Source organism: Ambystoma mexicanum, chromosome 1p (assembly GCF_040938575.1).
Source record: "Ambystoma mexicanum isolate Mex_15411 chromosome 1p, UKY_AmexF1_1, whole genome shotgun sequence".
In the NCBI taxonomy this organism is placed as follows: domain Eukaryota; kingdom Metazoa; phylum Chordata; class Amphibia; order Caudata; family Ambystomatidae; genus Ambystoma; species Ambystoma mexicanum.
This window is the reverse complement of record NC_090921.1, coordinates 132,186,628-132,201,315: the sequence shown is the minus strand read 5'-3', so window position 1 is coordinate 132,201,315 and position 14,688 is coordinate 132,186,628. Positions and strand designations below refer to the sequence as shown.

General features: G+C 48.8%; 1 protein-coding gene across 2 annotated transcripts in view; it reads right to left on the bottom strand.

The window, feature by feature from the left end:
• Nucleotides 1-3,363: 3,363 nt before the first annotated feature.
• NYAP1 (neuronal tyrosine phosphorylated phosphoinositide-3-kinase adaptor 1) overlaps nucleotides 3,364-14,688 on the bottom strand; it is a 664,093-nt gene continuing 652,768 nt past the window's right edge. For both annotated transcript variants that reach the window (XM_069644964.1, XM_069644956.1), the window contains one exon: nucleotides 3,364-4,565. In XM_069644964.1, coding sequence (XP_069501065.1) covers nucleotides 4,308-4,565 — 258 coding nt within the window. In that variant the 3' untranslated portion in view covers nucleotides 3,364-4,307. The remainder of the gene's footprint in view (nucleotides 4,566-14,688) is intronic.

Sequence of the window (14,688 nt, the reverse complement as noted above, 5' to 3'; positions counted from 1 at the left end):
TGACTCCAGCGGCAGACAGCAGGAAGGAAGGGAGCAAAGTGCAACACATTTTTCAAGGGTGACAGTCATGCTGGGTGACACCAATGGAGTTGAAACAGATTTCACTTTAGCTGTAACTGATATCAGGTGCTAAAGTGGAGAGGTGTGCTCTAACTTCATAAAGAACAGTTACAGAATATTGAGCACGGTTGCAAAAGTGATGGAGCTGTTAACATTAACAGATAAAGGTACTGGAACACGCTCCCGACCGTTCCCGCTCACTTCGACTATTGGGCTAGACCGAAGCAGCAAAGCTACCTGTGGATGCCGCCCAAATGTGTTACTGTGCAATGGGCGCGAGACATCTGGCCATACGTGTTACTGGGTGTGTGGAAACTGCCAATATAGGTTGCTAGAGACGTGGGAGCTGGCAGTGCCTCTAAATGGCACGTGGAAACCGCAAGTATGTCTCCCTGGGCATCTCAGAAACGGCAAACCTTTCTTACTGGGTAAGTGCCAACTGACAACGCCTGTGGCATATGCTGGGAACGGCACTGCTCATTCATGGGCTTGGGCAGGGGGCATTGCTCAATACATGTACCTGGTCATGTGACCATCGGGAAGGTGTGTTAGTCGCAGTAGCGACTGCCAAATATTTATTACTGGCAAGCGCACATTTGTAATGCCTGCTAAAGGCAGAGGGTATGTGGGAATTGAGTTACTGGGTATGATATGATATTTTATTTCTATCGCGCTCATACACAAGTGTTTCAGAGCGCGACAAGGCACGGGAGGGGAACAGGGGAGAACAAAAACAACGATCTTACTAGGCCCAGTGACATTGAGAACGTGCAAGTGCAGGGTAGAGGGAGAAGGGGGAGAAGTGCATGGGAGGGGGGACAAAAGGAGAGTGCGGAGCGAGAAGGAGAAAACAAAAACAATACTAAAATAATAAATAAAAAGGCAACAAACAATGGGCGTGCAGCCAGCAAGTGCTGGGTTTATGGCAGCAGGCCGTGTAGGTCTGAAAGTGTAGGGAGAAAAGGGGGGGGCTGTATGGGTACAGATACAGACCCCAGTGCAGTGGGTGGCCCGGAGGCAGTGCGTGAGGGTGGCAAGATGAGCAGGTACCTGGGCCCAGAGGACAGAAGGTGGCCAGGTGCATGGTGCCAAGAGAGAACAGATCAGCATGGAAAAGGGGGAGCGAAGGCAGAAACAAAGAGGAAGGTTTTGAGGTGCTTCCGGAACCGGAGATGGTTCTCCTCAAGTTTTAGAGTGGCAGGGAGGCTGTTGCAGAGGGAGGCCCCAGCCGAAGACAGAGATCTACCCCCAGCTCGTTTCTTTGAGAAACGACTGACCCTGAGGGAGTTAGAGGTAGAGGAGCGGAGTGCTCGAGAGGGGAGGTATTTGCGGAGGGATAGCTGAAGGTATGTTGGACCCAGGCCCCAGAAAGCCTTGTGGACAATGCAGAGGGTTTTGAATTTAATCCTTGCATCCACAGGGAGCCAATGGAGAGATTTCAGAGACGGAGAGATACGATCCCAGGGCTTGAGGCCAAGGACAAGTCTCGCAGTCCTGTTCTGGATAAGTTGTAAAGGGCGGAGAGCAGAGGCAGGTAGATTAAGAGGCTGTTGCAATAGTCCAACTTAGAGAGAACCAGAGCTTGGGAGACAGTGCGCTTCTGGGGGAAAGAGAGGAAAGGAAGAATACCTCTGAGGAGGTGCAGTAGGAGGTTTGACTTTTTTGATACATCAGCGATGTGGGCAGAGAAGGAGAGTATGGAATCAAAGGTGACACCAAGGTTCTTGGCCTCGCAGGTGGGGATAGGAGGAAATGCGGAAAGTGCTAACATCTGCTAGCGAGGCATTGTGGGAACTGCCAATTCCTCTGCCACGGGACAGTGGGTATGCAGAAACTGGCAATAACTGCCAAAGGGTAGTGGGCATTTGGGGCTCTCACTACCCTTTACGGAACAGTAGCCATGCGGAAAATGGCAATATTGACTGTTGCGAGTGATCTGCTAATTACTGCTGCTGGGCAGGTGGGAACTGTCCATGCGCGTTATTTATGTATTTATTGTTTGCCTGTTAGGTGCTTGTACAATAAGAATATACTGTTTCAAAGCTCCCACAAGGCAGGGAGGGAAAGAGCGTGGGACATACATTAGAGCACAATATTTCAGAGCAGAGGGGGAAGAGGGAGGGGGACGAACCTACTATGCCTTGTGAGTATTCAGAACGTTACTAGATAGCAGTTACCTGGAAACCAGCGGGAACAGTTACTGGGCAGCGGGACTACGGAAACTGACATGTGATAGTGGGCACTGTGGAAGTGGGCTATATCCGGGCATGGGAATTAAGTATTTGGAAACGACCTATGTCTGTTACTTGGCAGCAAGAATACCTGTTTACTGGGAACTCTGACAGTGCCAATATATGAAACAAACTGGCAATATCTTTGACTGGGCATGGAAAACTGCCAATAGCTGTGAAGGGGTGTTTGGCATGTGTAAATGGCATTACAATTCCTGTTACTAGAGCAGTGTATGAACTGGCAATGTGTGTTCCTGGGCCTATAGAATCTCACAGAAGGAGACTCCCCAATTGCTGTTAAAGTTATTTTAAATACCCTTCCGATTACGGTTAGTGTTACTGATCTAGTGTGCTTCATATGCACAGTTGGAGGCTAACTGTACCCAGAAATTCTCGGGGAAACTCCTTAAGCCATAGCTGGCCATATTTATGCTAATAGAGTCGTGTTTACATCCTATCAAGAGTGCACATCCATGACTGGCAATCTCACTGCCATTAAATCAGGGGGTGGAACCCGGCTCCACACTTATCACGATGCTCGGCAGTGGAGCCCAGTCTTCTGCTTTACACCACTCCTCTTCCTGTGTGGGCCTTTGTAAGTGGGACACATACCCAAGTTCATTTTTCACCTCTGTTGCTTTTGTCCTGTTTTACATGAGTCTCTGTGCAGGACTTGGCATGTCTGTGGTAAGGGGTTGGTGGTTGGGTTGGAGTTACAGTTGACGCGTGCTGGTAGATGGCTAGCTCGTCCTCTGGCTAGTTATGGTTCCCCATTAAGTGCCAGGCTCTTATGCAAGTCTATGCAAAAAGGACGAACATACTCGTCCATGGCACTTACTGGTTGGAGTCAGGGTGGCACCCCGAACAGATGGTGGTGCAGTACATGTATAAAGCAAGCTAGATATGTATCACACATGAAAGACATTCCTGTATCAGACCACGCCACGTGTTCAGCTTTACATGGACTTACACTGTGTGTTACTCTGCGTATTGTACAACAACTGTGGCTGCATAAGCACTGCAACACTGCCAATGTCTTAACAAGGCCGCCAAACGCTACAAAGCCAGGGACTCAATAGACTAATGTAAACTTTATTGAGTGGTGTCCACCATGTATACCCTGGAAGTGGCTTAGCAATCTATGTCTACCTCTACCAGACAAAGCTGTCCGTACATTATGTTCGCCCCTGACATGGTTGACATAGCCGGGGTTTTCCCGCTCAGCCTTCCATCACGTTGCTTCATGTGTGTTCTTCTACTGCCGCCAGCGCCTGACATCAAGATGGCTGCCATGTCACACCCATGTTTACTTACAGCATCCCGGGGCCCTATCCGAGGCATGGGATGTAAAACTGCCACTCCATATCAATAAACATAGTTGAATAAATTAACATATAAATTAAATACATTGCCGATCAATTACAATACATTCTGCTCCACAGGAAGCACCGACGTCTTTCGCAAGCCCTCCACTGTCAGTTGGACGAAGGGAACTTAAATAAATAAATAATAAAAACGTGCCCGGTTTGGGACCCAGCCCACTTGAACGCCAGTGCCTGGCTTCCCTTGTGAGCACTGGGTCAATGTCTAGGGATTTAGTTCAAGATCGGCCTATCATTCCGGCGGCATTCCAAACGTAGGAGGCAAGCACGCAGAACGCCCACCAAAGTGCCCAACTCCAAAATGTTCCTGCTTTAAGACCTCCCTCCCACCACCCTCTAACCCCCCCAACATGCCGAACAACCCAAAGGCTTTCTTCATTTGTCTCATTCTGTGGACTGCGAACATGGAGAACCTAGTTGATTTTTGCGCCGTCATGGCCTTCGACAGCGATGGTTAAATAAAAAAAAGACATTGCTGACATTGGATAAGAACTAGTTTCCTGTTCTGTTTAGCCCTATCTGGCATGATTTCCTGGGGCGCCCCAAGTCTTTTGGGGCCCGCCTCTCCTGCGCCACCGCGGTCGTGTCCGCGGCGCTGGGTGCACTGTGTAGGCCCGAGTACCACCACGGCCTCTCATATTGCTGTGTCCCACACCACGGCCTGCTGTCGGCGGCATGGCGGCGTGCCGGTCTTGCGGTTCTCAACGTTCTTCCTCCAGCTGGGCAGGATGGGCATGCTCTCCTGCTTGCAGAGGCTCCGTTCAGGCCTCTGGCGGGCTTTTATCTCCCGGCAGAGGTAGCGCTTCCGCTCGATGACCTCCAGCAGTTTGCCGTCCCGCTCCTTGCCTCCCTGGTGGCCCTGTGCTTGCAGCTCCTGCTCCTGCATCAGGCTCTGCAAGAAAGTTAAATACAAAATCAGGAAATAAGCACATCGATACATGTCATATTAGCAGCAGGACTATTTGCACCTGATAGATGTACTTTGCTTAAAATCACACTTGATGCACTGGCTGAAGAGTTAACAGGGTGTGCTGGGGAATGCATCAACACCAAGGGTACAAGGTGTGCAGTGCAGAACAGGACGTTCCACCAATGGCTTGAAGTGAAGAATCTGTATTTATTTATTTATTGTGCATTTGTAAGGCGCTTATACATCAATACATTGTGTTTCAAAGCGCCAACAGGGCAAAGGGGAGGGAACATGGGATCTAAGGCAAATAGAATAAACTGATGGACAGGAAAGGGGGGTCCTCCTAGGCCTTGTGAGCATTCAGGACATACAAGTGCAAGGAGAGAGAGAGTGGGCAAAGGAGGGGGTAAGTGCTCGGAGTTCCACAAAGGCAAGTGCCGAGGAGTCAGCTGTGTGCAACAGTAAGTGCCACGCAGAGATAGTTTGGTACATAGCGATCACCTGCCAATAATAAGTGCAGGCCTGTGAGAACACAAGCCAGTGGGGGCCCGGAGGCAAGTGCTGGGATGGGGCTGAAGGCTGAGGGCGATTGGGCGGAAGGCCCGGGACTCACAAGAACACATTACGTCCCAGGCCACCAATCTCAGCGACTGTGGGGTATTAGCACAGGAATGAGAGGGGGGAGGAGGAAGTGAAGAGGAAAGTCTTGAAGAGCTTCTGGAATTTGAAGAGATCTGGCTCAAGACATAGAGGAAGGGGGAGGCTGTTCCAGAGGAATCAGCCAGCCGAGGAGAGAGATCTGCCACCAGCTCGCTGTTTAGAAAAGTGCCTGACAGGCAGAGACTTGTAGCTGGAGGAGCGTAAAGATCTGGCAGGAAAGTATTTGGTGAGAGTAAGTTGTAGATAGATTGGACCACGACCCCAGACAGCCTTATGCATGATGCAGAGGGATTTGAATGTGATCCTTGAAGCAACCGGGAGCCAGCGGTTGGATTTTAGGGCTGGAGAGATGTGATCCATGGGCTTGAGGCCAAGGATGAGTCTTGCAGCCCTATTCCGGACAAGCGGGAGGGGGCGAGAGAGGAAGAGGATAGATTGAGGAAGAGGCTGTTGCAGTAGTTCAGCCTAGAGAGTACCAGAGCTCTAGAGACATTGCGGTTCTGGGGAAAAGTAAGGAAAGGAAGGATACCTCTGAGGAGGTGGAGTTGAAAATAGGCCTTCTTGGCAAGGTCCATGATGTGTGGAAGGAAATAAAGAGAGGAGTGAAAGATGGCTCCAAGGTTCTGGCTTCAGATACAGGAGGAGGGAGAGAGCCCATAGAGGGTGGCCAGAGTGGAGGAAGGAAAGAGGGAGTGGGAGTTCCAATAGGAAGGATTTCAGTCTTGCAGGCATTGAGGCAGAGATCATTGGAGGCACACCAGGACTGGATAGCAGATAGGCAGTCGAGAATGGTAGAAGAAGTATGGAGAGTATCAGGGGGAAGCTTGAAGATGAGTTGGGTGTCATCTGCACAACACTGGAAGTGAGGGGAGAAAGTGGAGATAAGGTGAGCAAGCAATGTGAGAAAGACGTTAAAGAGCCAGGGTGGGAGGTTAGAACCCTGGGAACGTCACAGGTGGAGATAGAGGTAGGAGAGGCAAAAGAGCCCAGGATGACAAGGAGGGGCAGTCAAGGGTATCATTGAGCCGTTTTATGAGGATCGAGTGGTTGACTGTATCAAATGCAGAGGAAAGATCAAGTAGAATGAGAACAGCGGGAGAGTTAGTGTCAAGAGATGTGAGTTGTTCTTCATGGGTGTTCAGAAGAGCAGTTTCCGTGCCTCTGGATGCTCAGAATACAGATTGATAGACAACCACAAGCTCAGTATGCTGGCCCAGTTGGGGGAAGACCAGCTTTTCCAGGAGTTTCCCAAGGAAGGGAGTGATAGAGATGGGGCAGTAGTTAGCCGGACACAAGGGGTCGGCAGATGGCTTTTTCAGGAGTTGGGCGGACAAAAGAGTGCTTGAACGAAGAGGGGAAAGACCCAGTAGCAAGAAAGTGATTGCAGAAATCAGCAAGCGCTGGGGCAAGGGAGCCGATATTGTCCTTAATAGTTCTGGAAGAACAGGGGAGACCTGCTTGGGGGAGACCTTCATAGAGCAGACAACCCTAGCGACCTCATCCGATGTGATACGAGAGAAGGAGAGAAAGGCTGAGGGAGGTTGGGAGGCCAGGGGTGGCAGGCGGATGGGCAGATGGGGGGGAGGGAAAGAAGAAAGAGTGTTCAGGATGTCCTCAGTTTTTGTAGTGCAGTGCAGTGGGTAGCCTGTGCTGTGCAGAGGGCCTGAGAGGGAAGAGGCAAGGTGGAGACTGCAGAAGGATTGGCTAGTTCCTTGCAGATTTTAAAGAGTTCAGCCGTGTTGTTGGATGCTCCAGAGACACGGGCCTGGATGTGGGCCCTCTTAATGAATGGTAAGACGATATTGCCTTTGGAGAAGGCGACAGGCCAGTTTGTCAGAGGGTGAGCCTTTGGTCTGCCACTTCTGTTCTGCAGCTCTGCATTCGCGCTTCAGTTCTCCTAGATTAGAGTCGTACCAGATGTTACGCTTGGTGGCGTGTTTCAGGCGGATCCTCATGACTGGCACAAGAATGTCGAGAGTGTTAGATGGCGAGATGGAAGTTGCCGAGAGCAGAGTCGGAGGTTGAGTCTGCAGTGGGAGGAGGGGGTGGGATGAAGGTGGATGCAAAGGCAACAACTGACACTCGTTTCATCGGGCGGATGTGCATGAACATGGTTGGCAGATCTAGGGGAGGTGCAGTCAGAGGGTTGAGAGGGTCCAGGTGGGAGGAGAGGAGGAAGTGGTCTGACCAGGAGAGCGGGGTGGCGAGTGCGGCGGAGAGCGAAAGATCAGTGTGGATAAAGGCATCAAGAGTGTGTCCCATAATTGTTCTTGTAATTAGTTATTTATAACGCGCTTAATACCCAGAGGTTTCTAAGCACGGACCCGGGCATCGAACCTGCGTTGCTCCATGTCGTCTTGCTTCCAAGGAGAGCACGTTGCCTTGTGCTATCCTCCCGCCGAATCGGTGGGACCAGAAGGGATAATGGAGAGGGAGAATGAGGTGCAGAGGTCATAGAAGAGAGTGGACGCTGTGCTTAAGGAGCCAAGGTGGATGTTGAAGTCACCCAGTAGAAGGAGTTTAGAGGAAGATGCCAGGAGAGAGGAAGAGAAATCAGCTCATTCGGAGAGGAACAGGGTGAAAGAGTCAGTTGGCCTATAGATATTGGCAATCGTTAGGTAGGAGGTAGGAGAGGTAACCAGCTTGCAGACCAGGCTCTCAAAGGAGGAGTAAGGCTTGGCGGGTACGAGAGAAGAAGGGATCCACTCAGGGAAGATCAGGGCAACCCCACCGCCAGAACGGTTAGGGTGAGGCTAAGAGATGATCTTGTTGCCATCAGGGAGAAGAGTCAAAAGCAGTGACTGAGCTGGCCTTGTACCCCATCTTGGTTGGAGCGAGGATATCGAGGTCAATATCTTCAAGGAGGAGGTAGATGTCAGCAGAGTGTTTGATAGCAGAGCAAGCATTAAGCATGGCTAGATTACACAGGTCTCTGTCTTTGAAGGTTTTCCGAGGAGGGGTACAGGGGCGTGGTGCACCAGTTCACAACAATACACAATAACTCACAACCTTTTATGACTTCCAGTTACATTGAAGTCCTTGTAGCAAGCAAACGAAACTTCCAAATATGCGAGAACATAACATACCAGACATTTTTTTAATTTGGAAAGAATAGCCAGTCCTATTGATTTAGCATGATCACTGTCGAGTGGCAAAGAGTATGGGGACTTTCCGGGATCTCTGGATAAATATTTGCCCGCATGCTCCATGGCCTTACCACTGCCTCCACTGTGACCGCTGCATCTGCGACTCAGAAGGAGGTGAAAGGGCCCTGCTGGCTGTGGCTCTTCCATTCACCGGGAGGTATGGCGTGACATTTGTGTATGGTTGTGGTGTCTGGACATGTTTTATATCTACTTCTCAGATAAAGAGGACATATTGGTATTTTATTTAGGTAATACACCTGCGGCCTCAAATCCTGAGGCAGAGTTTCAGTTGGTGCCTTAACATGAACCCCTTTAACGTAACCCCCAAGCGTTACTAGAGCGGATGATGTCCCTGCCTGGCGGGTGTATTGCTACCAGGGTCCTATTTCTTAATTTGAGAAACGGCACAGTGACGGTTAATCACAGTTGCCATTTCTCAACTTAAAACACTACAAACAAAGATGGCCGCCATGGTCAAGGGAGAATGGAGCTACACATAGTCCCTTCTGCCGCTCATTGGCGCCCATTGCCATGGTGGGCATGCCCTGAAACACTGAGTGTTTCAGGTGCTGGCGAGGGACTGCCAGCGTCACGTAAGTGTGGCAGAGGTTGGGTTGTGGCGGGGGAAATTGGGTTGTGGGGTGAAGGGAGCACGGGAGTACTTATCTTCAGCCCAGTGTGGAAAATGGCAGACCCCCGCTAAAGAGCGAGCTCGGAACACAGGATTTACCATGAGGTAAAGCCTGCGTTCTATGCTCCCTGATTGGTTGGGAGGCCTGTTGATCCCCCTCCTCCCCTCCTGGGTGCTAATGAAGACACATGACATGACACATGAGTATTGGGAGCAGGAAAGTACATGCATCGCTTAGCATGAACTTTACTCTATTAGGGGACTTGGCATGGGTCACAATGCATTGAGGAAACGGTTCCATGTGATAATTTCCCCCCAGAAATGTCGCCATACAAGAATGGCGCCTTTGTTCGGTGGTATTACCATATGGAAGCTGCAGGGGACACTCCTGCAACGACCATATTTTTTTAAGGTAGCGAGGGACACCCCAGAAACCCCTGCTCCCATCTACCCCATATGCTGTCCCCATAATTAATGTCTCCTATGCCATTTCCCGGCGACTATATGTACAGTCACATTATTTAGTATACTATTACCCGATAGAGAGGAAACCTATCCCTATAACAGTGCAGTAGAAAGTAGACATAGGAGCCACGCATATTGAATTAGGGTATTTGGGAAGGCTAATGCAAGCATGTGCTGGGAGAAGTCTGTTGGCTTGTGAGGACTAGGAGACCAGTGAACGAATGCTACTGAGACTGAAGAAATGAAGAAAGGTGGGAACGAGAACTCTTGAGACCAAATCCTGTTCCTAAACAGGAGTAAAATGCCTCTTCTGTATGAGGGTAGAAATAGCAAATATCAGATGAAGAGTGGACTGAGTTTCTTGTTCATCAGCTTGACTGGGAATATACACATTCGCGTGATTACCCTAGGTTTCCCAGGGCGGGGGACTGCGTGTTGCAGCTGCGGGTTCACGCCTGTTCTGGCCTGAACTCTCAAGCGGAAATACCGTTTCCCTTTGTCAGTTCTGTTACCCAGAACGCATGCGAGGTCAGGGGGCCATGGAAGGTATGGGGGTGTTTTGCTTCTCCAACCTTGCATGGACCATTGGGGATGAAGGCTGGGGAACTGAACATTTGTATGTGCAAGGGGACGCTCCTGGGCCTCCCGGCACATATAAGAGTCAAGCGTGCGTCAAGGAGTTGGGTGTTGTGAAGGCATGATCCTGCTGAAAGGATCACGAATCGGAGAGAGAAGAACAAAACAGTGGATGCTGGGAAAACGCAGAGTCGGTGAGGAGGCCCAATTGAGAGAAATGTACCAGGTATCTGAGGCAGTGACAGCGTCAAGGTGAGCCCCTAGAACCTAAACCCATGAAGAGAAGCAGAGCCCTGGAGGCTTGGGCGGACAGACAGCAACTGGAATAATACCCTTATTCTGTGTAATGGTGTACAATCCCAAAGCATAAACAAAGTAAGCAAAAGAAAGCACATTTAGTGCTGTGTTCTGTGATGGGGTGCAATTCCAAAAGCAGAAATAAAACAAGAGAAAGATAGCAAGTGAAATACTGCGTTCTGAGGGAGAGCTTGCAAGTCCTAAAGCATAAACTAAGTAAGAGAAAGGAAGCAAGTGAAACACTGCGTTCTGAGGGACCGCATGCAAGTCCTGAAGCATAAACAAAGAGAAAGAAGCAAGCGAAACACTGCATTCTGAGGGACGGCATGCAAGTCCTGAAGCATAAACAAAGAGAAAGAAGCAAGCGAAACACTGCATTCTGAGGGACCGCATGCAAGTCCTGAAGCATAAACAAAGAGAAAGAAAGGAAGCAAGCAAAACACTGCATTCTGAGGGACAGCGTGCAAGTCCTAAAGCATAAACAAAGAGAAAGAAGCAAACGAAACACTGCATTCTGAGGGACCGCATACAAGTCCTGAAGCATAAACAAAGAGAAAGAAGCAAGCAAAACACTGCATTCTGAGGGACCGCATGCAAGTCCTGAAGCATAAACAAAGAGAAAGAAGCAAGCGAAACACTGCATTCTGAGGGACCGCATGCAAGTCCTGAAGCATAAACAAAGAGAAAGAAGCAAGCGAAACACTGCATTCTGAGGGACCGCATGCAAGTCCTGAAGCATAAACAAAGAGAAAGAAGCAAGCGAAACACTGCATTCTGAGGGACCGCATGCAAGTCCTGAAGCATAAACAAAGAGAAAGAAAGGAAGCAAGCAAAACACTGCATTCTGAGGGACAGCGTGCAAGTCCTAAAGCATAAACAAAGAGAAAGAAGCAAGCAAAACACTGCATTCTGAGGGACCGCATACAAGTCCTGAAGCATAAACAAAGAGAAAGAAGCAAGCAAAACACTGCATTCTGAGGGACCGCATGCAAGTCCTGAAGCATAAACAAAGAGAAAGAAAGGAAGCAAGCAAAACACTGCATTCTGAGGGACAGCGTGCAAGTCCTAAAGCATAAACAAAGAGAAAGAAGCAAGCAAAACACTGCATTCTGAGGGACCGCATACAAGTCCTGAAGCATAAACAAAGAGAAAGAAGCAAGCAAAACACTGCATTCTGAGGGACAGCGTGCAAGTCCTAAAGCATAAACAAAGAGAAAGAAGCAAGCAAAACACTGCATTCTGAGGGACCGCATACAAGTCCTGAAGCATATACAAAGAGAAAGAAGCAAGCAAAACACTGCATTCTGAGGGACAGCGTGCAAGTCCTAAAGCATAAACAAAGAGAAAGAAGCAAGCAAAACACTGCATTCTGAGGGACCGCATACAAGTCCTGAAGCATAAACAAAGAGAAAGAAGCAAGCGAAACACTGCATTCTGAGGGACCGCATGCAAGTCCTGAAGCATAAACAAAGAGAAAGAAAGGAAGCAAGCAAAACACTGCATTCTGAGGGACAGCGTGCAAGTCCTAAAGCATAAACAAAGAGAAAGAAGCAAGCGAAACACTGCATTCTGAGGGACCGCATACAAGTCCTGAAGCATAAACAAAGAGAAAGAAGCAAGCAAAACACTGCATTCTGAGGGACCGCATGCAAGTCCTGAAGCATAAACAAAGAGAAAGAAGCAAGCGAAACACTGCATTCTGAGGGACCGCATGCAAGTCCTGAAGCATAAACAAAGAGAAAGAAGCAAGCGAAACACTGCATTCTGAGGGACCGCATGCAAGTCCTGAAGCATAAACAAAGAGAAAGAAGCAAGCGAAACACTGCATTCTGAGGGACCGCATGCAAGTCCTGAAGCATAAACAAAGAGAAAGAAAGGAAGCAAGCAAAACACTGCATTCTGAGGCACAGCGTGCAAGTCCTAAAGCATAAACAAAGAGAAAGAAGCAAGCGAAACACTGCATTCTGAGGGACCGCATACAAGTCCTGAAGCATAAACAAAGAGAAAGAAGCAAGCAAAACACTGCATTCTGAGGGACCGCATACAAGTCCTGAAGCATAAACAAAGAGAAAGAAAGGAAGCAAGCAAAACACTGCATTCTGAGGGACAGCGTGCAAGTCCTAAAGCATAAACAAAGAGAAAGAAGCAAGCAAAAAACTGCATTCTGAGGGACAGCGTGCAAGTCTTAAAGTTTAAGCGAAGTAAAAAAAAGGAAGCAGGTGTAACACTGCACCCTGAGAGACAGAGTGTAATTCCAAAAGCATAAGCAAGGTAAGACAAAGAAGCTAAGTGATGAAGGTTACGAGAAGCACAGACTTTGGAGCTGAGAAATGGTTGCTTGTAAAGTTAGCACACCAGGCAACTTCCTTAGTATATCGGTTGCCAGGGTAAAAGCCATCTCAAAGCCTGGCTAACACGCCAAGTGCTGTGTTCAGTGGAAAGCTGGAAACGTTCGCCCTTCACGACAACAAACAGCGTTTTAGTATAATCCGATTGTAATTTCACTTGCATAGCGCAATTTATACCCCACTGTGCACCTTGGCACTGGACACAAATGATAATATTAAAAACTCTGATCAGAAAATATAAGTACAGCAATAACCCTACAGGCGGAAACAGTGGATGATTATGTCTCTTTAGAGGAAAGAAGGTTCCTGTCTGAATATCATGCAGCTGGAGGGCAATGCCACAGGAAGCCCATCATAGGGTGAGTGCTCAGAGGCAGCAGTTCCAGTGATGCTTAAGGACTGCTCATCCCAATGAAGCTGGTTAAGAGAAAATGTGCTGAATTTGCATGAGGCCTCTGCTCCCACTCCATCTCGGCCCTGCTTCTATCCATGAGGCGTCGGCTTCGCATGGCCCAGGCTCTGCCTCCAGATGTTCCAGTAGGGCTCTAGTGCGACTTGCCCTGCCTGGGGTGAGTGTTCAGGTTCTGATGTTTTTATCAAGCCTTCTTCCTGCTAGGACTCAATGTTTTAACTTTTATGCCGGAGACTGTGGTGTGCAACCCGAAATTAGATGTAAGCAACAAACAGCCCTCTTTCCACCACCAGGTTCGTAGACCCGTAGACCTTTGAGCACTGCGGGTGCATGAGTGGAGGGTTTAAGGGATATGACAAAGTAGTTTGCGTCGATTGCCTGTCATTTTTGGGATGGGACCAAGCCTGATTTACATATGGTCTTTCCCCTTCTGTAAAGGCTTGGCAGGCTGAAGAACGATGGTCTAGAGAGTTGCCCAGAGCGATGCGTGCGGTTTAGATCAATTCTAAACCTTCCAGCCATCACCCCTTTTGTATTACTGCAGGCAGAGAAACAGCAGGGAAAGTTTGTGCTGACACAAAGGAGAGTAGGAGAAGGCACGCCACGTGATAGGACCCCAGAAGAGGCAGATGAACAACAGAAGATAGTTGGGTCACTAATGGAGAAGAGAGAAACAATGTGGACAATGCATGCTAACACCATGGAGAACAGGGAAGCAGTGGTATGTGTTGATGCTAAGGAGAGCAAAGAAAGGTTTGATCACACCACAGAGAACAGTGGACACATGTTTGAGTTCTGAGCCAAGGAATGGGCAGGCTGCAAATTGTCTTCACACAAGGGGAAAAACAGAGAAATGGTTGCAATCACATCAGAGAAACACCATGAGATTGAAGTAAGATCAGTGAAAGGGGTGCCGCCAAACCAGGGAGAGCAGGAAAATATCAATGAAAGGGTTGCGCCCGGCATCGGGGGAACAGAGGAGCAAAGAAAGGGTAACACTGTACAAGCAAGATCAGAGAAAGTAGTAACAATGCCACAGTCCCAATTGTGCCCGAGGAATCTTGATCTGCGAAACACTACTGTGGAAACTCATAAGTGTCAACATCAGACTCCCTCCCACCATCGTGTAAATCAGAAAATCCGAGAGAGGATTGCGTTCACATCAGAGGAATATCAGAGAAGGGGTTGGGTATGAATCATGAGATAAGAGAGGGTTACCGCCACAGCAGGGAGAGCTGGGAAACATCCCAGAAAGTTTTAGCTACACACCATGGAAATAAGAGGAACGTCAATGGTATGGGTGCATCGCAACAGTACCATCAGAGGGACAACGGAGAAAGATTGTAACTCACAATAGGGAGATCGAAGAAACATCAGAGAAAAGTTTGCATTCACAAGAGGGATAGCAGAGGAACACCAGGAAGTGGGTTGTGTTTCCACCAAAGGAACAGCAGGCCAGGAATATTATGGGATCATTAGGGAAAGGGTTGTGTTCATACCAGATGACCAGCAGGGAAACTGATCTGTTTACAGCAGGGGGGAAAGTGCTGCATTCACACCAGGAAGAGCA